Below are 16,428 nucleotides of genomic sequence, written 5' to 3' on the forward strand. Positions count from 1 at the left end.
CGGAGTGTCTAAACCCTACCCCCTACTCCCCGCCAGCGACGATTGGCTGTCGGCCAGCAAAGCGGCGTGCGGGCCGTGCCTAATCGCCGCGCATGACACGCCCTCCACGTCGACTGACGCGTGTAAATATCAAGGAGGGACACGACAACGAGGCCAGTCGTCTGCTTCTTCGATCGACTTCATCGTTTGCAACTCTTTGCTCACCACTACCCACCACCCACAATGAGGGCTCACAACGTCGCTCAGCTCACCGGCGCGCTCCTCGCTGCCAACGCCCTCGCCAACGAGGCCTCCTTCAAGGTACGTAACCAACCCACACCCTAGCGCCGCTCGACTGACCCTTAGGCCTCCAATGTCGATGGCTTCTTCGTCGAGCAGTTCCAGGAGCAGATCCCCGAGGGTCGCTGGACCGTCTCTCGCGCCACCAAGCAGACCCCCGTCGGTGACGAGACCTTCTCCTACGTCGGCACCTGGGCCGTCGAGGAGCCCGAGGTCTACCCTGGTATCAAGGGCGACACTGGTCTTGTCCTCAAGTCCAAGGCTGCTCACCACGCCATCTCGACCGTCTTCCCCGAGCCCATCGACCCCAAGGGCAAGCCCCTCGTTGTCCAGTACGAGGTCAAGCTCCAGAAGGGTCTCGAGTGTGGCGGTGCCTACATCAAGCTCCTGACCGAGGAGAACGGTGCCAAGGCTCTCCGTGACGGCGAAGAGTACACGGACAAGACGCCGTTCACCATCATGTTCGGCCCCGACAAGTGCGGTGCGACCAACAAGGTGCACTTCATCTTCCGTCACAAGAACCCGATCACGGGCGAGTACGAGGAGAAGCACTACACCCACCCCCCTGCCCCGCGCATCTCCAAGACGACTGCGCTCTACACGCTCATTGTCAACCCCGACAACACGTTCCAGATCAAGATCAACGACGAGGTCACCGCCGAGGGCAACCTCCTCGAGGACTTCAAGCCCCCTGTCAACCCGCCCAAGCTCATCGACGACCCCGAGGACTCGAAGCCCGAGGACTGGGTCGACGAGGAGATGATCGAGGACGTTGAGGCTGTCAAGCCCGACGACTGGGACGAGGACGCCCCCCTCATGATCGAGGACACTGAGGCCGTCATGCCCGAGGACTGGCTCGTCGACGAGCCCCGCGACATAGCCGACCCCGACGCGGGGAAGCCCGAGGAGTGGGACGACGAGGAGGACGGAGACTGGATCGCCCCCACTGTGCCGAACCCCAAGTGTGACGAGGTTTCTGGCTGTGGCCCATGGGTCGCCCCCAAGATCCGCAACCCCGACTACAAGGGCAAGTGGACGCGCCCCTGGAAGAAGAACCCCGCGTACAAGGGTGCCTGGGCTCCTCGCCAGATTGACAACCCCGAGTGGTTTGAGGACCCGCACCCCGCCGAGCTCGAGCCCATCGGTGGTGTCGGCATCGAGCTCTGGACCATGACCGAGGACATTCTCTTCGACAACATTTACATTGGCACCGACCCTGCCGAGGCCAAGAAGTTTGCCGACGAGACGTTCCACGTCAAGAAGCCGATCGAGCAGGCTGCCGAGGGTTCGCTCGCCGACGACGACGAGGGCGACCTCTCGCTGTCGGACAAGATCCGTCTCAAGATCTACGAGTTCTCCGACCTGGCTAAGGAGACGTCGCTCCTCGACGCCGCCAAGGCGCTCCCCGAGGTCGCCGCCGGCCTCACCGCCGCGCTCGTGACCTTCCTCGCGCTCCTCCTCGGCCTCATGGGTCTCTCGGGCTCCAAGCCCAAGCAGGCCAACAAGACGGCCAAGAAGCCCACCGTCGTCAAGAAGAAGGTCACGACGACCACGACCGAGTCCCCCGCCGGCAAGGTCACCTCGGCTAAGATCGAGGAGATCGACTCGGAGGGTGACGTCAAGGTCACGCAGCGCGCCGTCAAGCGCGACTAAAAGAGAAGGAAAAAGCAGTCCCTCCCCCACCCCTCGTAGCTCAATAGGTATATTAAATTATGTATTTCTGCATCACTGTCACTGTCTGCGAGCGCGAGAGCACGTCTTGAGAGGTTCATGCGATGATGGCACAGACGACCGTGGGTAAGACTTCGATCGAGTCAAGTCGCCGAGATCTCGGTCTCCTGGGCGTTAGTGGGCACGAGTCAGTTCAGTGGGTAGATCTATCGTCTCAACCCGTCTACCCTCCTCCAGAACATCCGCCATGTCCACCATATCCGAACTCGTCGCTCCCTCTCTCTCCGCAGACGAGCGCGAATCCGCCCGCGTGGCAATCTATCGATTCTTCGCGACACGGGGCCGCTCGCCGACTCTCACGACAATCATGCGCGCCTCCTCCCTCTCTGCTCCACAAGCTCGGCGTGCGCTTTTGGACCTGCACCAGTCGCGCGACTTAGTGCTCGATCCGGGGGTGAAGCGTGCGTGGGAGGCCGGGGAGACCGGGGAGTCTGGGCATGAAGGACCAAACGGCGACGGAGAGGAGGAATCACTCGTAGTCCTCGCACACCCCTTCTCGAGCGTCAATCTCGGGTTCAGCGTCATGGGCCGCAACAACGTGTACTGGGGCGGCTGCGCATGGGACGCGTTCGCGCTGCCGAGCCTCGTTCCCTCCGAGTCGCCCTGTCTCATTGCCACCCGATGCCCGGGCTGTCGCAACCCGATCGCCGTCGATGTCTCGAGCGATTATCCGCCCCTCGCTGGCCCCGAGGCCCCAGTTGAAGCCACGGCGGCAAGAATGGAAGGACCGGGACCAGTGGCACACTTTGCCACGCCAATGAAGGATGCGTGGGAGGATGTCGTCAAGACTTGCTCGATGCAGAATCTCTTCTGCACCGAGGGATGTGTGGAGAGGTGGTGTAAACAAGAGGGAAGGGCGAAGGGCTACGTCATGGACGTTGATACCCTTTGGCACTTTGCGAGGGATTGGTATACTGGAAGGCTTGAACGGGGGTACGAGAGAAGAGAACCGGCTCAGGCGAAGGAGTATTTCCGAAAGGTTGGGCTGAGGGGTTCGTTCTGGGGACTGGAGGACTGAGTTGCTCAGACGGGGACAAGTGTCCAGCGCCGACGCAAGGCGCTGCGGTGGTGATGGGAGCTGCTTGAGGATACAGATGCATTGCAATAGCCAGCTAGAGGGGCCTAGTTACATACTCAGACGCACACACTATCGACGCATGATGTCGTTCAGCTTGTCTCCACTCACGCCCGTCAGACCTGTGAAGTCCCCCCGCGCCAGCCTCTCGCTTGCGTCCATGACGGCTCCCCACGCGACCCGCGCCAGCGCGCCGCCAACACTGACCCTCCTGACGCCAAGTTTCGCAATCTCGTCGAGATTCAACTGGCTCGGTCCGCCGACGAGGATATTGACCGGTTTCGGCGCCACGGCTTCCACGACAGCGCGGATGTGGTCCGGGTCCGTAATGCCGGGGGCGTAGAGACAGTCCGCGCCTGCGGCCGAGTACGCCTTGAGACGCTCGATCGTATCGTTGATGTCCGGGTTGCCGACGAAGAAGTTCTCCGCCCTTCCCACCAACAACACGTCATAGCCCGACTCCTCGATCGCGCGCTTGGCTGCCCGAACGCGCTCCGCGGCCTCCTTAATCGGCCGCTGGCGCCCCTTCTCGGGCCCCTCCCACGTCGAGTATGTATCCTCAATCGAGATGCCGGCTACACCCGTGTCGATGGCATGGCTGACGGCGTTCTCGACCTCGACGGGCGTCGATCCGAACCCATCCACAAAGTCGGCGTTTATGGGCAGATCGGTCGAGGTAACGAGGGAGCGGAGGTGGTGCAGTGTCTGCTCCAGGGAGAGGGCATTGTCCTCTTTCCCCTGGGACCAGGCGTAGCCTGATGAGGTTGAGGCGAGAGCCTGGAACCCGAGCGTCGAGAGGTAGACTGCGGCGCCGGCTGAGGGGGGGTTGGGGATGAGGAAACAGCCGGACTGATGGAGTTGACGGAAGCGGGCGCGGCGGGCGGCAATGTCGTCGGGCGAGGGTGAGGAGGACATAGGCGAGTTGGCGGAGACTTGGGAGTGGGAGCGGGAGTGGAAGAGGTGGAGAGGGGACATGGCTTGCGATATATGCTGAGTGTTGATGTTGAGGCGAGATGAGTCACCTGCGATCGGGTCCGATGTTAAGTCGCCGAGTGCGGGTGGAGGTGGAGGTGTGAGGAATGTGTGGATCTGGTGACGGTGACGGAAGGGCTTGGCACTCCGGGCGTCTGGCGATGTGGCGGCGATGGCGACGACGGCCATGATGACTCGGCAATAACCCGTCAGCTTCATGCACCGATCTCAACTTGTAGAATACACTGCAAGCTAGGGGATGGCCCGAGGGTGCGCAGGCTGGAGGAGTACACGATGCTAGATGCGTCTTAGGACCGTTGGGCCTGCAAATCGAGTGCTCTCATCACTGACGGTCGATCATTGCCAAAGCACTGCATGTGCATGCCTGTGTCCTGAGCGTCAGTCAGTCAAGTATTATATCTTGATAGAAGACAGCAGGGCATCAGAAGATGCTGGGAAGAAGGCTAATTGCGCTACTTCATACTCGCCCAATATCTCGAATTTCGCACCGACCCCGCCACTCGATCCAAAACCCAGCACTGACGACCTGACTGAGTGATGGTCCCTCGCACACACTCTCGCCACTCTCGCACGACGAAAGACACAGTTCTGTCTCAAACGACGATGCCCTCCCCATCGGCTGCAGTCGCGACTGCGCACAGATCTACGGCCGCCATGCTTCCGACTCATCACGCCCGGACCGCCCAGTAGTGATGGGCACCACCGCGTGATTCGGGACTGACATTGATGTCCTGCAATCCGCCATCTGGCCACCTGGTCATCCCGCGTCCGCGTCAAGCCCAGGTAGCCCAAGATGAGCATCACCCTCCGCGCCCGCCATCGCCGAAACACGTACGCCATCCCGCGCCCCGCCTCCTCTGCCAGCAGTACCCGCCGCCCGCTCCTCATCGACGCGACAGAGACGGAGGTCCGCGCCGTCGACCGAACCCTTGCTTCGCTCTTCGCTGACTCCCGCCGGGTGACAATGCGCGCCATCCTGCGCGGACTGAGAAGAACAGCGCGGCAACCGCCCAGCATCGAGCAGGTCCGCTTCGCGCTGCTGTCTCTGCATCACCAGGGAATACTCGAGCTGGATCCCGAGTTGTACGACACGTACGTCAAGGCGGACCGGTACTGGGGCGATTTTGAGGAGATTGACTTCTATGAGGGCGAGAAGGGCGAGGATCTCGAGGGCGACAGGATCGTCGTGCTCTGCTACCCGCCCTTTAGCGGTGTGAATGCCGGATGCGGGGTGACGGGCCACACGAGGCATTGGTGGGCCGCCGGGGCACTCTATGCGTTCTGCATCCCCCACGTCGTGTCGTACGAAGCGCCCGTGATTATCTCGACGCGATGTCCGGGGTGCGGTACTGCTATATCGCTGGATGTGGAGGCGGGACAGCCGCCGAGTGCGACAGCTTGCGACTTTCGGGAATTGCCTGTCGCACACTTCCTCTTCAGCATGGCGTCGGGGGTGGCCTTGGTTGAGTGGGCGGGGCGGCAAAGGCTGTTCTGTCATGAAAAGTGTGTCGATCTCTGGTGTCAAAGCGTGGGGAGAACGAAGGGAGGTGTCATGGAAGTGGATACCCTGTGGCACCTCGCTAAGGGGTGGTGTCCGAAGAACGACCGGAACAGCCAGCTGGAACGACAGCAACTCCTTGAGAAGTTAGGGCTGAAAGGACCGTTCTGGAAGCTGCGGCAGAAGCCAGAGGGATGGGAGCGGTACCGCATGCTGCGGTAAACCCGCAGCTCAACCCTTTGTACACGATCACAAGATACATCTCTGTCGTTTCACATGTACACTCTGTATTCTTAGTCTATCTCTATCACTCACGTCAGCGAGCATTACTGCAGCTTGATGCGCGAGACAATTTCCCAGCTGTTGGGGGCGCCGTCGGTAGCTGCAACAGCGACCTCAGAAACGGTAACGGAGCGAGGCCACTCGAGGGCGCTAGCGGCAGCAGCTGCCGCAGCCTGGCGCTGCTGCTGGGGCAAGTCGCCGTACAACAGCGTCATGTGGGGAGCATAAGGCAGCGCTTCGTCGCCGCTGATCTGGCAGAGCGCGGTGCGCATAGCAACGAGGGAGGCGGCACTGCGTGGGTCCACGGGACAGAGAACGGCCTGCGTGTCGCTCTCGCTCATGGGAGCATCGGCTGGCTGAGGTGGTAGGAGATGCAGCTCCATTCCGCCCTGCCTGTCAGCTCTCTCCGTGCAGAACCATCGCAGCTCACCTTACTGCCGCCCTCACCGCCGACGTCGGGCTCAACAACTGCACGCTGCAGCATTGTTGCGTCCATTGCGCGGTGGACTAGATCAACCATGCGTTCCGGGTCGGAGGAGAGAGGGCCGGAGGGGCGCAGGATGGTGACGTGGGGAGGGAAGGCGGCGCCGACGGCGCCCATCGCCTCGTGGAGAGCGCGCTCGTCGTCCTTGTCCGGGATAGCCCAGATGGCGTAGCCTGACAGTCAGCTCGTCCCGGTATCAGTTTAGCTGATACTCACTTCGTGGTTTATTCTGTCCGAACATGCTGAGGTGGTTAGAGCAATGACGACATGAGCGCTGCGAGTCCTTACTTAGGGTCGCGTCCAACAACATTGCGGACATGCGAGGTGGAGGTCATTTCCTGGCTTTCCCACGGTCACTTCAGGACTGATCTCCCACGGCTGGTCGCTGACACGTCGTTAAGTGGGTGGATGGTAAAAGCTACACGCATGCGGCGCACGGCGCCACGTCCCGCCCTACTGCAACCGCCCTGGACCGGCTCGCTGGCACGGCAATGTCGAGCGGTGCGTGTCGAGTTCGGTAGAGATTGTGTTGGACTGTTATTTCCTCTCTAGATACCCCATCAACCATGTCGGACAGCATCAAGGAGCTCGTCGAGATTCCCCAGGCCTTCGTTAAGGAGGGCACCCACGTGAGTATTCACCATTCGCATTGTGCATCGGCAAAGTGCAGCAGCTCGTGTGCGACATTGGGATCGGGATCGCGCGACTTTCGATAACCATCTAATGCTTGACCGCAGCTCGCTCTGCGGTTTTGCTGTGCTGCCCTCCTAAGACTGGAATGCTCCGGAATTACTTGCCGACTTCAAGGGCTGGCCGCGGAAGAGCAGAAGCTGCGCTAGGTCTTATCGTGGAAGCAACGACCCGTACAACAAGCACACATGCCAGCTACCTTTTCGCCTGTCGAGCTGACCCGCAGTTCCTCAACCGGTGCACGAAGCCCACGAAGGCTGAGTACATCCAGCTCTGCCGTGCCGTTGGTGTCGGATTCCTCGTGATGGGCTTCATCGGATACATTGTCAAGGTCGTCCACCTTCCTATTAACAACATCCTTGTGTGCGTACGGCTGCCTAAAGGTAAAGACCTAGCTGACAGTCTACAGCGGAGGAGCGTAATGTTCTTTGTTCACTCGATTCACACGGAACGAACGGTTTTTTGCGATGCATTTGTATTGTATTTGGGATCAAGACGACATCTACTGGACGGCAGCTTCGGCGCAATGGCACATCCCACCGAAGCAATACGATGGCGTGGGGAAAGGCGGTTGACCGGGCGGCCTTGGAGGCGGGGCATCGCTGCGCGGAGCAACCATGAAATCGGCACAGAGGAAGAGATTTATTTGCGGCTCCGACGTCGACTTCATCCAGCCATCGTCGGCTATATTCAACTCGATGCCCATCTTAACGTTACTCCGGCGAAATCGTCAGCAAACCTTCTCTTCCCGCCCTCGGCAGCCTGTGGTATCTCTTCCCATCGCAACTGACAACTGCTCACGCCAGATTCTAATGAACAACTTCTGACATACATGCACACTATCTAATGGCTACAGGCTTTTGTTTTCACGAGTCCAGAGCAAACGAGGCGACGAGGGAACTACCATCCGACATCGCCACCGGTCCACTTCTCAAGCTCGAGATGCCTGCGACCCTTCGATTTACGGACGACCCATCGCTCGAGCTCGTACGTCTCGTAAGCGCCCGCCGCCTGCTTCATGGCAAGGATGTGTTTTGGCCCGCTGATCGCGTTGACAGCGTGCCGGCGCGACTGCCAGATGCAGGTCGCGAGATTGAGACCCGTAGAATCGGGCACGCCGTACCAGTACATCACGAGGCCGCCGTTGCGCACCGCCTCGGCATGAGCAGCGCGGTCGGCAGCGTACAGCGACAAGCTCTCGCTCTCCTTTTTCCTGCGGCTGCGGAAGACGACGGCGTACCACTCCCTCTCCTCTTCTTCGGGGAGGGCGAGCTCGTGCCAGTTGAACGCGAGCGGATACGAGCTGCTGGCGTAGTGCTGATTCAGCGGGCGGAAGTAGTGCAGCGCCTGGTGCAGTACCAGACTCGCCGGGTCAATGTCCGGGAGACGCGTGTTGAAGTCGTCCTCGTCAAACTGCTCGTGCGGGAGCCGACTCATCAGAGGCGGGAGGTAGAGGATCGGGTCCTCGTTTGGCGGCGCGGTAGCAGGGGGAGGCTGGTGGTGCGCCTGGAACAGCGGGGCTGCCAACGACGTGGCGGAAATGCGACGACCGGCCACAGCGGGGAGGTTACTGAGGCCATGCGGGGAGCGCGTCGTGTCGTTCAGATTCGGGAGGGACTTGGGCGATGCGTCGCGGCCGCGCGAGGAGCGAGAGGAGGTCCGAGAAGAAGAGGAACCGGGGATGTCGATCGGAGTCGTGCTGGACGAACGCCGGCGCTCGAGAGGGGGCACACTCGAGCGGCCCCGACGGGGCGAGGGGCGGCGTTCCCTCGGGAACTCGGCAGTGCGCGACAGAGGGCTAACGGTAGCAGCCATGGTGCAGAACTATGGTGTGGCAAAAGAAGTGCTGGGTAAAGCAGTAAAGGTTTTCGTGAAGAAAACTGCAGGCGGTGCGGATTTAAGCCTTAAAGCTGGACGCGTCGGTACGCGCTGCGATGGGCGGTGGTGTGCTCAGTCTGTGTTGGCAAATGCCACTAAGGGTGGCGGCGAGGGGCCGGGTGACCGGCAGGGCAGCTAGGGCAGTCTGCAGCGGTGGACCGGGGATCGTGCCGGAATCGAAGGCTGGGGATCTGGGCGGCGACGGAGTTCACGCAGGCACGGCGGCAAGGACAGGGTCGTGGGTGAGCCTGTACAGGTTTATTTTTGTTTTGGCGCTTTTTCGCTTAGATTCAGTTTGTGTCGTCGTCTGGTGAACGATGTATGGAGGTTATGAGCTGAGACCATGGATCAGCACAGCCCACCGTCTTATGTAGTTCTGGTCTGCTCCGATGTACATCAGCGCATGATGACTCCAACACTGCATGGCGACATAGGCACTCTGTTGATGGTGGCAACAAGTGCTGCAATGGCGACATCGCAGATCGGCGCGTGCACCGCTGGCTCAAAGGGCCACTTTCAACTTTTTTGATTCCGTCGTCCCTTTGCAACTGAGGGCCCATTATGAATCTGTCCACGTCCTTAGTCAGGCTTTGTAATGCGATCGTCAGCGTCCAGACCCGGGATTAACCCTGTAGCCAGGCGTGAATATCCCTGACGTTCAAGCTCGAGTGGCTTCGCTGGATCTGCACTCAAAACCTCGTGCGTGTCCCCTCGTGCGAACGTCACATTGCTCCGCCTGTGACTCGCCTTGCATTGCGCATGTGAAGGGGGTGATTAAGGTTGGGGAATATGACGCCCGAAGCACATGGTAAAAGAGCAGTATTGCAGCATTACGGCGACGATCACGAGCATTAGCACTTGGCCAGTTTTCGAACACTGGCCAGAATGGTGGCGGATGACGTGACCCGGCCCGGTGATGACCACACGCATTCCTTGCCCATCGCATGTGTTGTCCATTCCACCTGCACCACAATAGGCAACCTGCACGAGATTGTGAGTCACTTACATCATGACTCGATGCTGGGTGTCTCGGGAGCTTACGGCTGCTGTGGGGTTCGATGAGATGAGTGGAGCTGAAATGCGAGCAGGGCAACGCCACTCCCCTCTCATCGCTCGATAATCTTGTGAGGAAAAATGCACCCGTATCATCGTTGCTCCGAGTGTCAATAACGCTGCTGGCACTTGCGACGACTCAGACAAGCTCCGTGCGCATTGGAGATGTGCCCACATCTGGCGCCATTCAAATCCCTCCCACCGATGTGACAATTCACCTGCAATCTTGACAAGGTTCTCCCCACACCACATGTTTCTCGCCTCTCTCGATCGACCCGAGGATGCCGAGCGCCAGACCACCTACAGCAGCCCACCTAGGCCCCCTACCGGTGGATGTGTACTTCCGGCAAGCCTGTGGGGTTCACGTAATCCGAGCGCGGCCGCACATCACTACCTCCCGTGATCGGATCGTCGGACCGACTGAAGTTGTGGTGCTCCACAATGAACACTTGTTATCTTCACACGCAGTCTGCCTCCGTCCCATCTGTGGTCTGCTCTCCAGGCACTTCGCAACTTGGCTCGCAAACGTTACATCTCAGCCTGCCAGTGTGCGAGGGCATCAACCTGTCAGTGTGCGAGACCATCACCTTGGCCGGGGCTTTCGGCTACTTTGCCTCGCCGCCTACTGGGCTACTACCGCTTCGTGCAGCTACTTCGCAGGTTCATCCTCCGTGGTCGCTCTTGCGGCTCGAACTGTGACCCCGGATCATGACTGTTAATCAGCTACGCATCCTGACTCCTCAGCTGACATACAAGCTCTAATGTCAGCTACTGGTAAATCCCCTGAAGCCTTCACTTGTCAGCTGCAGACGACGTGCCGTAGCTCACCGTTACTCCATCGCGATAGCACCTCCTCAATAGCTAGACCTGCAGACTTGGCACTGACGGTCAGTTACACGAGCACTGGGCAGCTGGCGCACCTGATCTGCAGTCAGCTACGTCGCATCCTCATATGCGCACCAGCTCACCATTCTGTTCAACTCTCGTCCAACCTACGACCTCTTGCCCCATTTGAGCTGATCGTCAGCTTTCCACTATCAGATATTGTTAGCTCACGGACCGTATCTGGCGTCAGCTACGATTGGGTGTCGGGAAAGCTTACGCTGCCGCTCTTGCTACACCTGCGTCGTCTCTTGCCTTCTTCGCAGTCACTGAAGGTCACTGCGCGGTGCCGGAATCAGCTCCAACCCAAGTCTGGAGTCAGCTTCCACCAACATTGGGCAGCTTACTCCTCGTCCTATGCCGCCTTGTCGCCTCGGCAGCTGGCAGGTCCTGCTACCGGACTCCTCTCTTTAGCAGTAGGACCCAAGAACTGCAGCTGTTATCCGCCTTGAGCACTCGACTCGGACATGAACGGCTGGGGCTGGCTGCGAGTCAGCTCGGTTCGATCGTCTCTAAGCTGACTCGATCCGGGGTTAGCTTTTAAGCTGGGTGAGCCGCATCACCACTGAGGTGAGCTACAAGAGGGCTCAGAGCTGTCGCACTTCCACTGCTGTCAGCTTTTTCCACCCATGCAGCACAGCTTACTCTTCGATCCCGGTCTCGGGCGCGAGAATCTCCCAGGTCGACTCCGCTTGTCAGCTTGCCTCCGAGTCCCAGCTCATTCGACCTGGAGTCAGCTTCCAGGCACCCCTTGGAAGCTCACCATGCAATCCGTTCCGTGACGACCTCGCGGCGCTTAACCCATGGCGAGGCTGCTCGTCAGCTCCGGGGAACGGCAAGTAGCTGTCGTACCTGTTCTGTCGTCAGCTACCGGTGCATGACGTGTATAGCTTACCCATCGTGTGGCCGACCTCCGCGGACCATAGACTTGACGCGATGCTGCCGGTCAGCTATGCGGAGGTTTCTAAGCTATTCTGCCCGTCAACTCTGGGGTCAGCTGGTCTAAGCCCCAATCCAGCTAACTCTGCTTGCAAGCCAGTATCGCACATGGGGTAGCAGGGCGGTATGCGGTCGTCCCCATAGGCAGCGGTCTCTCTCGGGCTGTGGTCACTTGCACCTGAGCCATCTCCCCAGCTCGCTTTGCCTCTATGTTGCTGGAGCCAGCTCGACGCGCAGAAATGGACCAGCTCACCTATTCTGCTGTTAGCTACCGTACGTCATTAGTCTGCTCACCCCTTTCACTGCCTGTCGCCCCCACATCTGGGGTAGAGCCTGGGCTGAGACTGCGTGTCAGCTCACATTCGTTCAAGGTCCAGCTCACTCGTCCCTGAAGTCAAACGTCTTCTGCACCGCAGCTCACCTCATCGATTCTGCCTGCCGCGCAAGAGGGTCGGGTGCGAGACGGCGCGCAGATCGCGTGATCGTTTCCAGTTGACCCGATCTGTCTGCCTGCCGCGCAAGAGGGACGGGTGCGAGACGGCGGGCAGCTCGTATGCTCGTTGCCTGGTCACCCGTGCTGCTGTCAGCTCTTTTGCGCCTGTTGCCAAGCTCACCTTCTCGCTTCTGGTCGTGGACTCCGAGTACGACCAGCGAAAGCTGCCTGTAAGCTGTGAAGCGTGTTTGGAAGATCACCCGTCCTGCTGTCAGCTGAACTCTCCCTAAGTCCAGCTTACATTCTCGCTTCTACGCCTAAGCTCCGAATACGGACGTCGAAGACTGCGTATCAGCTGTGTTCCACGGCCGCCAGCTCACAGGTCCTGCTGTCAGCTGCCAGGAGGCCTGTGCGCAGCTACCTTGTCCTGCTGTCAGCTCCGGCAACCTGTATTGCTAGCAACCTGTTCGTATTCCTGATGTCTGCTCAAATGCGGCCATCGAAGCTTGCCCACTCGTTCTGCTGTCAGCTGCTGAGTGCCTCCTGAAAGCTCACCATCAATTGCCCTGGTGTCGAGTTGCTATGAGGCTCATGCAGCTGACTCGTCCTGCAGTCAGCTCCGAGAATCCGTCCAGCATCCTAACCATCCAACGGCCCTGACGTCAGCTCGAATGCGGCTGTTGTTAGCTTACTCTCGGTCTGCTGTCAGCTTCTTCACGGCCTTTTGCAGCTCACCCATAGCCCTGGCATTAGCTTACACTTCCGTCCTGCAAAGCTACCCACGATCTGTCATCAGCTCCAAACTATTCGGCAACATAGCTCACCCTGATATCAGCTTTACCACCACCAACGCGGCAGCTCACCCGTCGTCCTGATGTCAGCTAGCAAGATACCTCGAGAGCTTACCCAGTCTGCTGTCAGCTGCGTGAACCTTTTCCACAGCTTCTTACCCGTCTTGTGTTGTCCGCTCGTGCGATGTTGCCGGACACCCATCCTGCTGTTGGCTACATGGACGCATTTCCAGAGCGCTCACTCTTCCTGGTTGTCAGCTTTGCCCATTTCTGCATCGAAGCTGCTTACGCGGTCTGATATCTGCACATCACTGGGTGGCAGCTCACTGGAGGCTGGGGTTAGCTATGAAGCCCGCATGTAAGCTCGTCACTTACACTCTGTCGTCTGGAAGGGTGGGCTGAGGGCTGAGCTCAACCTCGCAAGGTGTGTTCTTATATCTCTTCCGCTGCCCTCTCGGGCCCATCGTGCCATCGTCCGATGTCGCGACACACGACAACTGCGTCGATACACACGGGCGATGCCAGCACGATCAATGTCAGTCCCATCCCAGATCTGCGCCCAGTTATGCGCCCAGATCCGATCCCATCAGTCGTGTTCAGTGCGTCATACAATCAGCGGTCTGCATCTAAGATCTAGTCTACTTGTTGTCCTCCTCCTCATCACCCAAGGCGAACACAGTCTGGCTCCCACTCCCGCTCCCCCTGCGACTACTGCTGTGCGCGCTCCCCCTGCTCTCCCTCCGCGAGTGCGCGAGCACATGCTCAGAGACCTCCTCGTCAAAACTCTCCCGCGCCTTGCCCTTGCCCTTCCTGTCCACGCGCCCGTTTTCGTCCCGGTACGTCTCCCCGTCGTACGTCGCTAGCGGGACGCGCTCCTCCTCGTCTTCCAAGCTGGAGACGCGCCCGCCCCGCGCGGCGAGTTGGCGACGCAGCCGCCGACGGCGGAGGTAGAGGTACGCGCCGACTATGCCGAACAGGGTCAGGAGGATGAGTACGGCCGAGATGGCGTTGTACCATGCTGATTGTGTTAGCATGATCACTGAGATAGCAGAGCTGAAGGGGGAATACTCACACTCCCAATCACTCTTGCCGCCCTTGAGTAGCGGGATGCCCACTGTCTCGGGGTACGCGCCGTAGTGGAGCGCGGGGCGCTCGTCGTCGCCGACCTTGGAGTCGACCTCTCCCGTCGGGCCGCCGAGCTCCTTGATGTCCACGCCCATGAAGCGCATGATCATGTCGTTCGTCACGGCGGGAACGTCGAAGCCGACCATGTGCGAGGCGCCATTGACCTGGATGTCAGCTAGGATCCCATATCGTGCAGCTGGACAGTCGCTCCTGGAGCTCCTTCGGAGCTCCGAAGCTCCGCAGTGCTCACCTTGACATATGTCATGTTCCTGTCCTCGGTCCACTCGCCGACCTGGGTGCCGTTCATACTCCACGGAAGCGTGGTGGTGTTGGCGCCCCACCCGCGCTCGCCGAGCCAGACGAGGTTCTCGATCGTGCGCTCGACACCGACGTGGTTGCAGATCAGGTCCTCGGCGCCCGCAAACATCATGATCTTGACGCCGCGCTCGAGAATGGACGGGAGGAGGTGCACGCTCGCGGGCGAGTTGCGGTTGCGCAGGCGCACGCTCACCTGCCCATTGCACTCGCGGTAGGGCTGCTCGTGCTTTGTCGCGTGCAGGGCTTTGACGACGTCGGGCCGGCGCAGGAAGGACTGCACGTCGCTCACATCGGGAGGCCAGTTCATCCCGCACTCGGGCCAGGTGTCCACCAGGCGCACGTCGTAGATGTTCATGCACATCTTTTGTCCGTCCACACTGTGCGTTAGCTAGGCAGGAACGGCTAGAAGCTTACTCCTTGGAATACGGGTCCGTCACGCGGCTCATGACGACCGACTCGCACCCGTCAATGTGCACTGGCGTCTTGAGCGGGTCCTCGTACTGCTTCATCGTCTCGACGCAGGATCCGACAGCCAGGTCGAGCTCCTTCCCCTCCGGCGTGCCCTTCTTGATGAGTCCCTTCTGGTACGCGAACTCGGCATAGGCCGGGTACTGGTTCAGCGGGTCGACCCAGCCGTTTCCGATAGCCAGACCCTTCAGGTGCATCTTGGGCAGGTCCGCGTTCAGGATCGCATCAGCGATGTACGGGATGTACTGGCCCGCGTAGCTCTCTCCGGCAAGGTAGGTCTGTTTCTGTCAGCTCGAAAACCAGACGTCTAGCTTACATCCTGGTTCTCGAGGTCGGGGAAGATCTGGTACAGGTTCTTGAGGAACTGGACGAAGTGCTGGCCCGCCTCGGTCAGTTCCGTGAGATATCCGCCAGCCGGCACGTAGGACAAGCCAGTGCCAGGCGGCTGGTCGACAAAGACGATCGTGGCGTACTCCTCCCATCCTCCCTCGGTGATCTTGACCTCGACGAGCCGGCTGACCGTATCCTTGTCCGGCACGGTGCGGAAGGGTCCGACCTCCATCAGCGCGCCGTCGAAGGAGGAGCATCCCGGCCCGCCGTTGAACCAGAAGATCACACGCTGTTTTCCGGCCTGCCGGCGCGCGCGCACCATGAGGAAACTGTCGTCAGCGACAAGAGCTCGGCTTAGCTGCGCAGGGCGCAGTCAAGCACGGTTGACTCACAAGATGTCTGCGTCCACGCCGACCTGTCCGTCACCGCCACCCTTGCCTGGTCCGGGGTACGAGGGGATCTCGCCAGCGTAGACGTTCAAAGGGTGACTGAGGTTAGCTGGTACAACTAGTCGAAGAGCTCGTCGATCAACTTACGTAGGGTGCGCGGCCATGTTCGGGATACCAGGCAAGCTCTCGACGTACAGCTCAGCCGCTGTCGGGAGTTCTGGCCGTCAGCTTGTCATACCAACACCATGCGTAGCTACTCACTCGGCTGCTGAAAGTCATCCTCCTTCTTGCCTCCCTGCTTCTTTTTCGGGTCGCGCTCATCGCGGCGGTCCATCATGCCTGCTGTCAGCTAAGCCCTGGCCCTTATGAAGCTCACCCATACGGTGCATCGAGCTGCTCGCATTGCGGTACTCGCAGAGCGTGTCCTCCCACTCATCCGGCAACGAGCGCACCCATCGCGGGTCGAAGGCAAAGTCGGTCTCGGTCGCCATTGCGTCGTGGGCTGCGGTAGTTTGCCGAGTGGTGCGTCCAAGCTCCGTCACTGTCGGCTTGAGTCCAAAGTCGGCAGGACAAGTGATGTGGAGGGAGGATTTCGGAAGGCGTCCGTGTACACTCGGAAAGTTGTCGACGCGGCGGTGAGTGGTTGCGGTGGTTGCAGTTTGCGGTTGCGGGTAGAGATGCCGCGCGGTCGCGGGTAATGGGCCCTACCACGTCGGACACCTGGACGCCTCGCAGGCGATAACATTGGCGTGGAGGCACGGGACATGGCCGATCCCTTTTGATTGAACCC

General features: G+C 60.0%; 8 protein-coding genes across 8 annotated transcripts; 4 read left to right on the forward strand and 4 right to left on the reverse strand.

The window, feature by feature from the left end:
- Positions 1 to 222: 222 nt before the first annotated feature.
- A1Q1_05238 (ER-associated protein catabolism-related protein) lies at positions 223 to 1,932 on the forward strand (the record flags this gene model as incomplete). The annotated part of the gene is made up of 2 exons (XM_014328713.1): positions 223 to 300; positions 346 to 1,932. 2 exons carry the CDS (start codon positions 223 to 225, stop codon positions 1,930 to 1,932), a joined length of 1,665 nt encoding a protein of 554 aa, XP_014184188.1.
- Positions 1,933 to 2,197: 265 nt separating this feature from the next.
- On the forward strand, positions 2,198 to 3,028 carry A1Q1_05239 (putative transmembrane protein; the record flags this gene model as incomplete). The annotated part of the gene is made up of 1 exon (XM_014328714.1): positions 2,198 to 3,028. The coding sequence occupies one exon, from the start codon at positions 2,198 to 2,200 to the stop codon at positions 3,026 to 3,028; it is 831 nt and encodes a 276-aa protein (XP_014184189.1).
- A 129-nt stretch (positions 3,029 to 3,157) lies between these two features.
- A1Q1_05240 (uncharacterized protein) lies at positions 3,158 to 4,246 on the reverse strand (the record flags this gene model as incomplete). The annotated part of the gene is made up of 1 exon (XM_014328715.1): positions 3,158 to 4,246. One exon carries the CDS (start codon positions 4,244 to 4,246, stop codon positions 3,158 to 3,160), a length of 1,089 nt encoding a protein of 362 aa, XP_014184190.1.
- A 625-nt stretch (positions 4,247 to 4,871) lies between these two features.
- On the forward strand, positions 4,872 to 5,798 carry A1Q1_05241 (putative transmembrane protein; the record flags this gene model as incomplete). Its single annotated transcript, XM_014328716.1, has 1 exon — positions 4,872 to 5,798. The coding sequence occupies one exon, from the start codon at positions 4,872 to 4,874 to the stop codon at positions 5,796 to 5,798; it is 927 nt and encodes a 308-aa protein (XP_014184191.1).
- A 104-nt stretch (positions 5,799 to 5,902) lies between these two features.
- A1Q1_05242 (uncharacterized protein) lies at positions 5,903 to 6,583 on the reverse strand (the record flags this gene model as incomplete). The annotated part of the gene is made up of 3 exons (XM_014328717.1): positions 5,903 to 6,214; positions 6,289 to 6,515; positions 6,559 to 6,583. 3 exons carry the CDS (start codon positions 6,581 to 6,583, stop codon positions 5,903 to 5,905), a joined length of 564 nt encoding a protein of 187 aa, XP_014184192.1.
- Positions 6,584 to 6,908: 325 nt separating this feature from the next.
- Positions 6,909 to 7,454, forward strand: A1Q1_05243 (SSS1-ER protein-translocase complex subunit; the record flags this gene model as incomplete). Its single annotated transcript, XM_014328718.1, has 3 exons — positions 6,909 to 6,971; positions 7,115 to 7,395; positions 7,442 to 7,454. 3 exons carry the CDS (start codon positions 6,909 to 6,911, stop codon positions 7,452 to 7,454), a joined length of 357 nt encoding a protein of 118 aa, XP_014184193.1.
- A 478-nt stretch (positions 7,455 to 7,932) lies between these two features.
- On the reverse strand, positions 7,933 to 8,847 carry A1Q1_05244 (uncharacterized protein; the record flags this gene model as incomplete). Its single annotated transcript, XM_014328719.1, has 1 exon — positions 7,933 to 8,847. The coding sequence occupies one exon, from the start codon at positions 8,845 to 8,847 to the stop codon at positions 7,933 to 7,935; it is 915 nt and encodes a 304-aa protein (XP_014184194.1).
- Positions 8,848 to 13,646: 4,799 nt separating this feature from the next.
- Positions 13,647 to 16,129, reverse strand: A1Q1_05245 (uncharacterized protein; the record flags this gene model as incomplete). Its single annotated transcript, XM_014328720.1, has 9 exons — positions 13,647 to 14,026; positions 14,081 to 14,297; positions 14,384 to 14,828; positions 14,878 to 15,164; positions 15,236 to 15,578; positions 15,642 to 15,737; positions 15,786 to 15,855; positions 15,900 to 15,977; positions 16,021 to 16,129. The coding sequence occupies 9 exons, from the start codon at positions 16,127 to 16,129 to the stop codon at positions 13,647 to 13,649; spliced, it is 2,025 nt and encodes a 674-aa protein (XP_014184195.1).
- Between the last annotated feature and the right edge of the window lie 299 nt (positions 16,130 to 16,428).

This window comes from Trichosporon asahii (genome assembly GCF_000293215.1).
Source record: "Trichosporon asahii var. asahii CBS 2479 unplaced genomic scaffold scaffold00002, whole genome shotgun sequence".
Classification (NCBI taxonomy): Eukaryota; Fungi; Basidiomycota; class Tremellomycetes; order Trichosporonales; family Trichosporonaceae; genus Trichosporon; species Trichosporon asahii.